Below are 13,477 nucleotides of genomic sequence, written 5' to 3'. Positions count from 1 at the left end.
CAGGCTGTCTCTGCTGCTGCTGACGTTATTTGAAAGAGATATAAGACTAAATCTCTAGTTAGTGGTAATTAGAGGAACTCCCTAGGCACTTTATATAGCTGGGATGGTAGCCTTCCTGTCCTGCCTGAAATCAATTCCAGTTTGTATAATTACATCCAGACAGCAGGGTCCCAGCTGCAAGGTTTTGAGCAAAATATTTTCTCCATTGTACTTTCTATAATTAGTATTTCACATAGGTGAGTGGGGGAAAAGGTCACAGTATCCCACCTGGTATCATTTTCTTTTTTATGGCAGACGGATGAATTCCTTGACAGATTGTGACATTAGGAAAGTCTTGAGTATGCATAAAAATAAAGGGTGTTCTGGAAGTGGTTTTCATTATGCTTTCCAATATGGTCTTCATAACAACAATATATATGAGGTCATGGATCCTAAAAGTACAGGATGATGCCATCTTGATCATTATCATCTTTTATGGACTAAATTGTGTCCCCCACCAAATTCACATGTTGAAGCCCTAATGCTTAGTATGTCTGTATTAGGAGATGGAGCCTTTAAGAAGGGAATAAGTTCAAATGAGGACATAAGGGTTGGGCCCTAATCCAATAGAACTGGTGTCCACATAAAATAAGAAAGAGACAACAAAGATCTTTCTCTCCTCATATACTCAGAGAAAAGGCCATGTGAGGACACAGTGAGAAAATGGCCATCTACAAGTCAGAAAGAGAGACCTCATTAGAAACTAACCCTGCTGGCACCTTCCCTTCAGACTTCCAGCCTCCAGACTGTGAGAAAAAAATCTGTTGCAGCTGAGGATTCTCAACATGGTGCTGTAGGTTGAGTTCAGTGGAGCCTCCACTGTCAAGGGCTATCTCAAGGTGGGCTACTGTGATCCATTGTGAACGCAGAAGAAAGCATCTCACAGCAAGTTCTCTCATATGCTTGGTTACATTTGTTTTCATAACCATGGCTATAGTGACCACAAAGATCTCTATAGTTTAGTCCATGCTTCCTATCACTGGTTTTAGTTTCCAACTGTTGCTGTAACAAATTACAACACATTTAGTGGCTCAAACAACACAAATTTATTCTCTTACTATTTTGGAGGCAAAGCAAAAAATCAGTTTGAGCAAATATCAAGAGGTTGGTGGGGTCTTTCCTTCTGGAGGTTCTGAGGGGACAATCTGCCTCCTTGCTTTTTTCAGCTTTTAGTTGCTGCCTGTATTCCTTGGCTTGTAATTACTTCCTCCTTCTCCAAAGCACATCACTGCAGTGTCTGCTTCCATCATCAGGAATCCGCTTTCTCCTCTGACTCTGACTCCTCTTGTGTCCCTCTCATAAGGACCACTGTGATTGTATTGGGCTAATATAGGGAAGTAATAAGAGTTGAAAAAAATGATAGTTTCTTGCTCATTCATGTTGCTTACAACATCATTCCTTTCTTTATGCATTCAAAGAAAGTTCTAGTTGGAAGGTAATAATTGTCTTTATGCATTCAAAGAACGTTCTAGTTGGCTAATCCATCTCAATCCCTTGATCTTATCTGCACAGCTCCTTTTGCCATATTAGGCAATATTCACAGGCTCTGGGGATGAGGACATGGATATCTTTGGAAGGGGCATGATTCAGCCTATCGTACTGCTCTTACCTACACCTCACACTCCTAAGCACAAACCCCTTATGGAGACCACTCCCATTTGCAGCTCTCTGTGGGATCATTATATTCCTCCTGAGTGGACTGAGTATTTTTTCCTTGAACATCCAGGTCCTATGCCACCTTTTCCAGGAAGCCTTCTCTCCCTTCTTCAACTCACTTTGACTTCCCATAGTACTTAAATAAGAACTCCATTATCTGTCCATAATATGTTATGTTAAATTTCAACTCTATTTTGTTTCACATATATTTGTCTTTTTTTTTTCTCTAACCAAACTATAGGTTTTTTATCTTAGTTCTAGATATTTTCTCTATGTTCTTCTTCCTCATTCCCCTGAAATACTTTCTTTGGCCTCTAGGTTGCCTTCTCCTTTATTCTCCCTATCCATTTCACGTTCTGTGTCATTAACCAACTGAGTGCCTGAGCCTATCACAGTCTCTGTTTCTTTGGTCCCCATCTCACCCCTGGCGTTGGTTATGTGTCAGGCTCCTGCTCTGGTCCTTTCAAGGTCTTGTCTGGGAACCTTCCCTGACCCCACTGCCCTCCATGACTGGGGCCCTGTCTTCCCCTTCGGTTGCCCTTCCCTGAGGCCTGCAGTTCTGCTGCTGATTCCCAGCTTCCCTAGTGACCAATTCCCAGGTTGTTTCACATAAATTCTACATGTAATTCCTGTTTGATAATAATCTGGGGACCCAGGCTACTGACTACATGTGTGGCTGCTCCTAGTCCATATGTCAGAACCCTCTTACCTCACCTTGAGTCACTGGAGTTCCCAATGGGGGAATCATGCTTTTATCTACTAAGATAAAGATCCAGTTTAGTATCTGAGGCAAATCTCCCAGCCCATGTTATGCCTGCATGTGCATGTTCATTGCCAGTCCTGATCCTCTGCACTTGTTATCCCACGTTTCTGTGAGTAAGCAGCCACTTACTTACTCACAGAATGATTCCAAAACACAATGTAAATCTCCCACAAGGCCTAACATAGACCTAGCCAGTGTTCAAATCCAGGGCTAATTGATCAGGAAATTGGTTTTACTCTCTAGATTCCATATTTGACACACTCAGGACAAATATACTTGAGATGCCTCTGGAAAAAGAACTGCTTCCTTGGTCTCACCTTTCTTGAAACATTAAAATTAACTGCACTTGCCATTTGAAATCCATTTTTTGAGAGCTTGCTATATGTAAGCCCTAGGAATAATAAGAGAAAAAAACTTGTCACAATCCCCACCTTTAAGCAGCTCCTAATTTAATGTGGTACATAGAAATGAAAACGGAATTTACCATCATACCATAGCCAGCTATGTAATTTGTAGGATTTACTGCAAAATAAAAATGTGAAACCTCTTGTTGAAAAAGCAGGTAAAAGGTAACATAAGCAGTGCTAAGACTTGGCATGGTATTTTTTAATGTGGTATTTAATATTTAAGTAACGAAAAAATTAAACTGTAAATTATTAGCATGAATTTCGTCATCCACATTTGTATTGTACAATGCTGGTCTTAAATTCAAGTATTGCAACATTAAATTTATGCAGAATCACCAAAATGATGTAATTGTAGTATTTTGTTTTTGCCAGAACAGTAGAAATGCTGCACAAGGCTAACTCGACTGTTTTTCTTTTCACATCTTGTCATTCATGCATTCTACCAACACTCTACGTTTAGCTTACTAATGAGTAGTAAACTGCAAGCAAAGGAACTACGGACTCCCCTATCTTTCCCTTTCTTCTATATGATTTTCTGCAGGAGTGGTTGGCTAATATAGGAGTGGTTGGCTAATATACTTTTCAAGTAATAAGAGTTGAAAAAAATGATAGTTTCTTGCTCATTCATGTTTCTTACAACATCATTGCTTTCTTTATGCATTCAAATAAAATTCTAGTTGGAAGGTAAGGCAAGGCCTCTTGAAATTCTAAGTGCCACTGCTTACTCAGTAGTCCATGTAACATGCTTATCTTGTAGTATAATTTTGAGTCTTGAGGAACTTTCATGCATGTGGGTGCACTGGAATTCTGCAATCTTTGGCATTGCAAATTGTTTATGCTAATGGGACAGTAAGGAATGGCTCCCCTATGAACATGCATTGGCTTAGTTCAGCTGCTATGATAAAATGCCATAGACAGTGTGGCTTAAAATCAACAGAAATTTATTTCTCACAGTTCTGAAGTCTGGAAGTCCAAGATCAGTATGCCAGAGTGGTCAGGTTCTGATGCAGACTCGCTCCTGGTTGGCAAATGGCTGTCTTCCTGGATCCCCACATGGTGGGAAGAGGGCAAGAGAGCTCTCTCTCTCTGGGACCCCTTTAATAAGGCACTACTGTTCATGAAGACTTCACGCTCATGACTAATTTCCTTACACCTCCTAATATCATCACATCGAGGGCTAGAAGTTTATATACATATTTTACATGCATATTATTTGTATATCCTCTGCTCATTCAGTCCATTGCATGCATATTGCCTGTATCTCTTCTGTTCATGTGCATACTTCATTGTCCCATTGGACTTCACCTACAAAACACAAATCAAAGCTAATATTATTAAGAATTTTAAGATGATGACAACAGAGCATTAAATAAAGTATGGGGCCCTTCAGAGTGCAAGACTCAATGATACTGCATTGGCCACACACCTATGACACAGGTCCTGATGGCAATACCCTGTGAAAAATTCCATGATCAAGACATGCTCAGGGTTAGAGAACACTTCACAAGATGGAGAGAAGAGAGAAGGACTTTCTACGGGAGGTGATACTGGAGCTGAAGCTTCAAGGATGACAAAGATTTTGCAAGTGAACATAGGAGAAGAGCATGTTTGTGGGATGACAGCAGGTGCAAAGGCACAAGACACTGTAAAGCATTGTGTGGTTGGAGGATGACAGCAGTTTGATGGAATTGGATGCAGGTGGGTAGCAGAGGAAGTGGAGATTTAAGAAATCCTAAAGAAACGTCAGTGCCAAATGAAGGAATTTAAACAATCCAGAAAGCTACGAGATGTCATAGGAACAATAGAAGCAGGAAGGAGACATAAAATAATTTGTTCTCAAATAGTTTCTTTAATAGTTATTTGGAAAATAGGTTTGAAAAAAAGCTATAGTAAGATAAACCAATTTAAAGTCATTGTTATGCTGTAAGAGAAGCTGAAACTGAGATTCTTTAGTTTTTTTCTCTTTAAAATAAAAAAATTGAGATAGAATCATATTAATGAATGAGATAAAGTATTAGCTGAAAAATTAACTAAAGCACAATGCCACGTACAACAATGACAATTGTTATAGCTGGGTTCTTATATCAACTTCTAAGCCATTCCTTCAAAGCACTGGTCAAACAGTTTGACAAATATAGCTAAGAGAAATGTCTGTTCTAATTTGGCCTATATTCTATTATTCTCTTGATATTTGGGCTTGTTGATCCTCTTCTGAATTTTCTCTTGTTTTTGTTGTACACCCACATGTATTGAACAATGAAAAAAATAAAGAACAACTGACTTCTTTATTATGACCTTTAATACAAATTAAAGTGATCACCCAGTCTTATTAATTTTTCCAAAGTTCAGTCTTTGGTAAGCACAGAATCCTTATAAACAGTATTGCTTTTCTCCAATCTGCTTTTCTAAATGTCTGCCACCAATGATTTATTTATTACTTTGAGGCTTTTCTGTGTAAAAGAAAATAAAATTGCAGGACCCTCTAAATTGATTATGCCAAAGAAGAATTTAAGCCCTGGAGACTGAGGCACGTAGCATATTTGCAACTTCTGCTTCTTAGATTATAAATTAGCTCTCTTCCTCATTGTTCTTGTTCTGTAAACAACCAGAGGCCAGACCTGTTCACCTTCTAGTCACTGATCTTTGTTGGAGATTAATTGCTCTTTTATTGTCCTGTACCTAGCTCAGACCAGATGATGTAAAAGACCCCATGACTGTTACACCTGTAATGTTGAATGTTAAATATACCTTCTTGAAAGAAAAAGACCACCTCGACTAATCAGATCATTGTAACTATACATTAAGCCTTATTTAAAAAAGATGTTGAAATTACATAAAGCTTTCCTAAGCTTTGTCTACATAAACAACCCCAAACTTCTATACTTCAGAGCACTGACTTCCATTCACTGGACTTTGTTTTCCAGGCAGCCATCCTCAAACTTTGCACTTGAATAAACTCTCTTTAAACTAGATTCTGGCCTTTTGGTTATTTAGGCTGACATCTGTTTCATAAATGCTACTAGCTTTGCTGCTCCTCTCCCCTCCCCTCCCCTCCCCTCCCCTCCCCTGTTCTCCGAGAGCTATGGGATTGGTATCGACATATCCACTAGCACTTTTAATAAGGGAGGAGAGGAGTACTTTATGCTTCTGTTTTTCTGTGAAAGGCATCTGCCCATATTGAGGGAAAACTGGAAGTTTTCTCACTATGGAGAACAGGGACTGTGCAATATTCATGAAACACTGTCAAGTGATCTTCCTGTTGCCATTCCTAAAGTTTTAACTGTTGAACAATTCTATGCATGTTGTTGGCTATAATGGTATATCTTTTTAATTAATTAACTAGTTAATATTTATTAATATTATTTTTAATTGACAAATCATTTTTAAAGCAAGGGCTTAACTCTGCCAGACAAGAACTATTCTTCCAACATCATTTAGTTGTGCAGATCTTACTTATTTAACTTTGCAAAGAGTTGGAGAATAGGAGAACATTTCCAGTCTCACCCTGACTTCCTCACTGTTGATTTGTCTGTGCCCAAGAGCTTTGACTTCTCACTTTGATTTACTTTTCCCTTCTGGTTTGTCCCATCAAATTATTACCCGGTTAAACATAATTTATCAGAGCAGTGCTTTGCTGCCTTTTCCATGTAGTGGCACATATAGAACATGGTGTCTGTACGGCACACTGGGATTAAGAGACAAGGCCACTTGCAGGTGGCCGGAGATGGTCTGGGGGTTTCTGGCTGAGTCAATTCCACCCATCTGCTCCAAGGGTTGAGGGAGCCCTTAGGTGAGTCCTTTATCTGCAAACCATTTGCAGCATAACAGCCCATCCTAGCACATAGATTGGAAAACTGTAATAAAGAATGTTTAGCCCTTCCAAGTATCAATGTTAAGTAGATCAATGCTTCATAAACTTTCATATGCTTATGTATCACCTGGGTATCTCACTAAAAATGTGTATTCTGATTCAGTAGGTCTGAGATGCTGCATTTCTAACACATTCCCAGATGATGCCAATGTGGTTCACGGACTGCCCATTTTGTGATAAGGAACTGGATGATTTATCAATACAACTTGCTCTGGAAAAAGCATAGTAGAATTCAAGTCATAGGAAATTTCCTCACCTTTAAAATAAGTTAGCAGGACATCAGAAACAGTATAAATCAGCCTGCTTCAAATTGTAAGTAGTCTAATACTTGTATTTGACTAAATCTACCTTTGTTCAGTTTTACGTATCGAGTATCTTAGAAACTTCTAAAGCATTCTTCTTGATAACCCTCTAAAGCCTATTTTAAAGTGATTTTAATGGGCAGTTCCTTGTATAAGGAACAGTTGCCCGGAGTGCAGAGAATTACTACTAAATTTGTTTTTCTTACAATCAAAGAAAGACCCTTATGAATGAGAGGTGATAGCTGATTATTTAGCAAGGCTTTTGTGCTAGATTGAACATACTCAAAGAAAAGCATAATTTTGATAAAAATGATTATATTCTCCTAGTCCTTTTTATGGAGAAGTTATTCTATTAAAGGAATCACTCGACCTTAACAAAATATACTTTCTCCTCAAATTGTGACTAAAACTTTTTGCTCTAGAAGATTCAGAGACAATAGGTGATATGTTTCATTTCCAAATGGAAGTAAATTTAAAAGCAAGCATAAAAGTGACTTTAAGATAACTAAAAAGTGTTGTTATAATTTCTTTATTATAAAGAAATTATTATTATAAAGAAATTATAAAAAATGCCATTATAATTTCTTTAAAAGAGGGGAAGAATTCCTGAGATTCAAAACATTTTGAAAATAAAAATGTAAACTTTCCATTTTTAATACACAACAGTTTTTATAGACGAAAAAGCATTGACATACATGATATTGAAAATGAAATAGACCTCTATTCATATTCAAATTATATAAATTTTGGGAATTTTTACCAGAATACATGTTTACAAAAGATCCAAGCATCTTTCTCACGTCCTTGAAAAGTTTACTGAACATTTGACAATTTACTCTATCAATCTTTGTAATATGAGCATCAGTTGGACCTTTGAATATAAATTGAATAGTGGGGAATGAGTTTGACATTACTTAGAATCTGTTATTTTTAAAGTAATGTAAATTAAATTACCTTATTTTCTGAATGAAATTTTTTTTGGAAGGAAGGGTATTGCAGTAGTAAATTTAAAAGCTGGAAAAGAAAATGTTGTCTAACTTTATAACCTGGGGAAGAAAAAAGTATGTGGGAAGACAAATTAATAATTCTGGAGGCCTAAAAAATTAATTAATAGTCAATTGAATAAAATATATTGTGAACGTTAACTGCAGAATTCCATTACCAGTGTATGGCCATCTTCTTCCTAAGCAGAACTAAAAAACACTGGTGGAGTTTTTTCTATATGAAGTATATAGTTAACCAATTTCACATCAATCCTTTCTTTGAAAATTGCATAGAGAGATCATGGGACAAAATGCTTTGAGTATGAATGAGTAGTTTTATGGCCAATAAATTGTAGTACCTCGTGTGTTACATAAGAGGAAAGGGCAGTCAGATTTCATGCTTCAAAGTGTAAATTGATTACTCTCTTGGGGTCTGATTATAAATCATTTTTCTGGCTGTCTTACTGTAATTTCATCCAATTCAGAAAAATTAAAAAAAATTATATTTGAAGAATTAGACTTAGATCACTATAGTTATCAGATAAAAAAAAGTCCAGTAAACTTATATTTGTATGAAGAAAATATGAATTTAGGCCAGGTGTGGTGGCTTACACCTGTAATCCCAGCACTTTGGGAGGCTGAGGCGGGTGGATCATGAGGTCAAGAGATCGAGACCATCCTGGCCAATATGGTGAAACCCCATCTCTACTAAAAATACAAAAATTAGCTGGGTGTGGTGGCGCATGCCTGTAGTCACAGCTACTCAGGAGGCTGAGGCAGGAGAATTGCCTGAACCTGAGAGGCAGAGATTGCAGTGAGCTGAGATCGCACCACTGCTTTCCAGCCTGGTGACAGAGTGAGACTCCGTCTTAAAAAATAAAAAAAGAGAGAGAGAAAAGAAAACATGAATTTAACATGCCTTATAACATCCACATTAATTGAATTGCATAGGTTTTTGTTTATGAAAAAATAATAACACCCTAGAAACTATTATTTCTTTCTAAGTGACTACAGTTTAGGTAATTACATCCAGGTGATGACTGGATCATGGAATAAGTCTGTACAGCTAGAGTTCCAGTAAGGAAAAGAAAGCTGAGCTACCTGAGTAATGAGCTGCCACTAGCATAGGCAACTTGCACATGCTAGATCTCAAATAATTATCTTTAAGAAAGTCCACAATTAATAAAAATAGAAGTACTCTGAAACAGTTAAGCAGAGCTTCCAGAATATTCCTTATTTAAATACCATGCATAATTGGAATAAAAATAAAGAATACTATCACCTAAATAGTAAGAGGAATTTGTTGATCTTCAATGTTTCTCAATCAGCAGTTCCTCCTGACTTGAACATAACTGAGCATTTCTTGCAGTTAAAACCTCCTAGAATGTGTCCACAGAGCTGAAATTGGCAATAGCTTCACCATTTTTCATAATTATGTTCAGTATTCTTATTAGTTACTCATTTCTTATTGGTCTTTTTGCTTACAGAATTAACTTTTACAAATTAAAGAAACAATCATTTACCTTCTGTGACCCAACAAGCCTCTCCTCACAAAGATGACATTCAAAATATTTGCCTACTTAACATAAGTAGTGACAAATCAAAACACTGTACCAGTCCTCTCTGCATATTTACCAGCATGACTGCCCTGCACTAGTCAGGGAATCATCCATTCTCTCCACCTAACCACCTTCAATCCTAGCACGTTACTCCTGAATGATGGAGTGCATTATTCTGTTGGTGTGTAGGATTTGCAAACTCTAAGCACATGCTATAGACCTTCTGAGCCAGAGGGACAAAGGCTGGAGCAGCTGTAATGGGTTGCTCTTAAAGACAATTTTGCTTTTCATCGCAAAGAAAGTGCTGTACAGACCTTTCTAGCCGAATTGAAAATGAGGGGTTCTATTTTCTGGAAACAAAACTCTATTGCTTAAATAATCAGAGCTGTTATAGAAATAAATAAGAATCTATGTTCAGTAATAGCTGAGGCAGTGTGAGGCAGTAGAAAGAGCAGAGGCTTTAAACTCGAATAAATCTAGGTTTGAAGGTGGTTTTCCTACCTCGATGATCTTGTTACTTATTCTAATTTACTTCTATTTCCTCATCTGTAATATGGAGATAAAAATGTTCCATGCAGTTTATCTGAGGTTAAAATTGGATAACATATATAGAGGGCTTAACAGGGTGACTGGCCAACACCTAGTAGATGCCTGATAAACAGTACGATTATTAGTCATCTCAACTCTTTCAGAATTAACCTGTGGTTAACTCATGGTAGGTATGTAATTTATACTGGGACTTCTACTTTGCATCAGCAGTTCTTTACTTTGGCCTTGGTTATAGGTCAGATCTATCACCGGTGAGGCTGCCTTTGGAAATAGTTGCTTTCATGAATTGCAGTCTCCTGCCAAATGGTTACTAGAACTCCAACTTATTCTGATGAACTAACTTTCTCACCATACTGCTGCTTCAGCAAGATCTGTCTACACTGAACTCCCAGGATAGAAATGTGGCTTCTCTTCTGTCTTGGGGCTGTAACTATTCTTGTTTAATCAAGGCACAATTGAACTCATTTATATTTTATCTATCAACCACTAAATTAAAAACTCCCCTGCCATTTTTAAATTATGATGTGATAGAGCCTATTGAAAAAATTCTTTCCGTGGACCTTTAAAACCCCATTTAAACCAAATTAAGTTTTAAACCAAGTATTGAAAAATTATTTCTGGCCACAGAGAAATAAAGAGTTATTTGCAAGTAGTTACTAACTTTTCACCTTATTGACCCTCAAAGAGCTAGTGGTACCACCACCTGGTAGCTGTGTGATCTTGGGCAAGATAATTAACTTCATAGAGCCTCACTTTCCATATCTGTAAAATGGGATAATAAAAGTATACTTTATAGGGATCTGGTGAGAAATAAATGAGACAATATATGTAAGTGCCTAGAATAGTGCCTGCAATATAAAAGTTTTCAGTATATCTTAGCTATTCATTTTTACTTTTGAAAAGACATTTTATTATTGGTAAGATATTACAATAGATTTTAAAACTGTTTTACTAATAAAAATGCCAGCTGTTTCTCCAATTCATGTCTAAGAAAGTTGTTAATAATACAATCCTTGGACACTGAATATGGGAAAATTTGTCCTTCACTTCTCTATATTTTTTCAAAAACCATTGCTTGGCTATTATTTATATTTTTGAAGTATTAAGCATCCAAAAGTTTTAAAATATGTGTGTTTGTTTTTATATGGTTTTGAGTCCTTGGCAGATTTTTATGAGTCGTTGGATGACTGAGCCACTCTCTCAATGTCCTTCTTTCTGTTAGCCCCTAATGCTTTTGCCAGCAAGAGAATGCTGGGTGCAGTTAATTATAGATGTGCTCGATTGTGGTAATTCTTTCATTCTAAACACATATTGCTTTTACTTAGCTCCCCAGCCTACCCCTCAATTTTGTTATGGTGTAATATTAAAGTAAGGGTTTTGAGAAGTTTTAACACAGATGAGATCTGAGGTAGGATGTGGGCAGGTTGGAAGGAAAGGCAGCCTATATTCTATGAGCAAGTTTAGCTATTATTCTGTAGGTTACAGAAGGTTAATTAAGGGCGTTAAGTGTGGAGTAATAGGAATTGTTTGGTTGGCAGGTAGGATGGGCTGGAGGTAGTAAAACTGGAGGTTGGTGAAATCAACTGGAATAAGTCGACTAAGACATGATACAGGTTTAGTCTGGAGCATTGTGAGTGGGAATGGAGAAGGGCTGAAGAAATTGAGATAATATAGAAGATAAACAGTAATCAGGACACGAAATCCAATTAGATATAATTGAGTCTAGGAGTTTCCTAGTAAAAAATAATAATTTCTTCCTTTATAGCACACCTTACATATTAATATCAATTAACTATAACAGTATGTGAGTACAGCTGTGCTGGTTGTTAATCTATTGTCTCAGTTCCAAACTCACCTGTGATGCTGGGGCTGGCTCTCTGCAAACCACGTTTCAACTTGGCCTGCTGGTGCCATGCTAGACTCTGCCAAAGAGGCGCTAGAGGGAAATGAGGAACCAGAGAAAGGGGAAGGGACCGAGTACTTCCTGTTTGCTTCCTGTTCCTGCAGCATCACTCCAGCAGTGCATTTGCACCCTGGTAACCTGCGTTGTTTCAGTTTCCAGTTGTTTTTCTCCCTTGCAGAAGCCTTTTCCTCATACAACCACAGAAACACCAATGCCAGCCAGTCAGCTGCCTTCTTCTGGGTAGTATGAGTTTAGCTTGAAGGGACTCCTCCTCTAAATTTCTGGATTCTAATGACCCCCAACTTCTTCCCTGTGTTTTCCCCATCCGTAGAGGTGAAGGCTGCACTCACTTTCTCTGTATTATGTCCATGTTTCTATTTGCCTTTTCAGTCCTCTAACACCAATTTCCTATGTGACTTTTTGTCTATTAAGATAACTGGAGTGATTTTATTTTGTTTTCCTGACTGATAGAACATCTTTGCTGAATTCTTTCCTACTTTGCTTCACCCAGTTTGGGTGTTGCCCATTGTCATATATATTTACACAAAACAAATATTAGAGGAGTGGATGAATGAATGGTTACCATCTAGGGCAGGGGTCCCCACTTTCCAGCCATGGACTGGTACTGATCCCTGACCTGTTAGGACCCGGGCTGTGCAGCAGGAGGTGAGTGGCAAGCGAGCATTACTGCCTGAGCTCTGTCTCCTGTCAGATCAGCATTGACATTAGATTCTCATAGGAGCACCAGCCCTATTGTGAACTGTGCATGCCAGGTTGTGCACTCATTATGAGAATTTCACTAATGCCTAATGATCCAAGGTGGAACAGTTTCATCTTGAAACCATCTCCTCCCATCCTGTCTGTAGAAAAATTGTGTAACTGGTCCCTGGTGCCAAAAAGTTTGGAGACTACTGATTTAGGAGACATCAGGATTCCGTGTCTATCAAAAATAATGAAGAGAATGAAAATTTGGCAACTCAAGGTTAACTTTAATAACTCTATCTTGGCATCTATGACAGAAGGAATACCATGGAAGAAAGGGTACCAGACTGGGAGTTAAAAGCTCTTGTTTCTGTCTACCCTGTCTGCCACTACCACTTGCTGTGATGTCTTAACTTCTGAGTACCTTGGTTCTTACATGTGCATAGCTCACAGGATTCATTGAAAAATCAAATAATAGTACACGTGTTTTTGACAACTATATGATATAAATGGATGCACACAGTATGTCTCTTTTGTCTTTTAGCCTTCCTCTTTATTTTTCTATTTGATACTTACGGTTCTCCTAGTAAATTTGGGCAAAAAGTTGCATAAAAATAATAGTGGTACTAACATTTGTGGAATGCTTGTCATGTGGTAGACACCATGGTAAACATTTTACATATATCAATATATGTAAAAGGTCCTTTGGTCCTTACCAGAACCTGATAGTGTTAACATTATTA

At 37.6% G+C, this 13,477-nt stretch overlaps 1 protein-coding gene across 1 annotated transcript in view; it reads right to left on the bottom strand.

Moving 5' to 3' along the window:
* The window catches only part of LOC135274843 (uncharacterized), a 51,848-nt gene extending 39,805 nt beyond the window's left edge, over positions 1–12,043 (bottom strand). The window contains exons 1-2 of the mRNA XM_064375811.1: positions 11,985–12,043; positions 3,818–4,042 (exon numbers count right to left, since the gene is read on the bottom strand). Coding sequence (XP_064231881.1) covers positions 3,818–4,042; positions 11,985–12,043 — 284 coding nt within the window. The remainder of the gene's footprint in view (positions 1–3,817; positions 4,043–11,984) is intronic.
* Positions 12,044–13,477: the final 1,434 nt, after the last annotated feature.

This window comes from Aotus nancymaae, unplaced genomic scaffold (assembly GCF_030222135.1).
Source record: "Aotus nancymaae isolate 86718 unplaced genomic scaffold, 86718_ANA_hifiasm-v0.15.2.pri h1tg000014l, whole genome shotgun sequence".
NCBI classification, from domain to species: domain Eukaryota; kingdom Metazoa; phylum Chordata; class Mammalia; order Primates; family Aotidae; genus Aotus; species Aotus nancymaae.
This window is presented reverse-complemented; position numbering and strand designations above follow the sequence as displayed.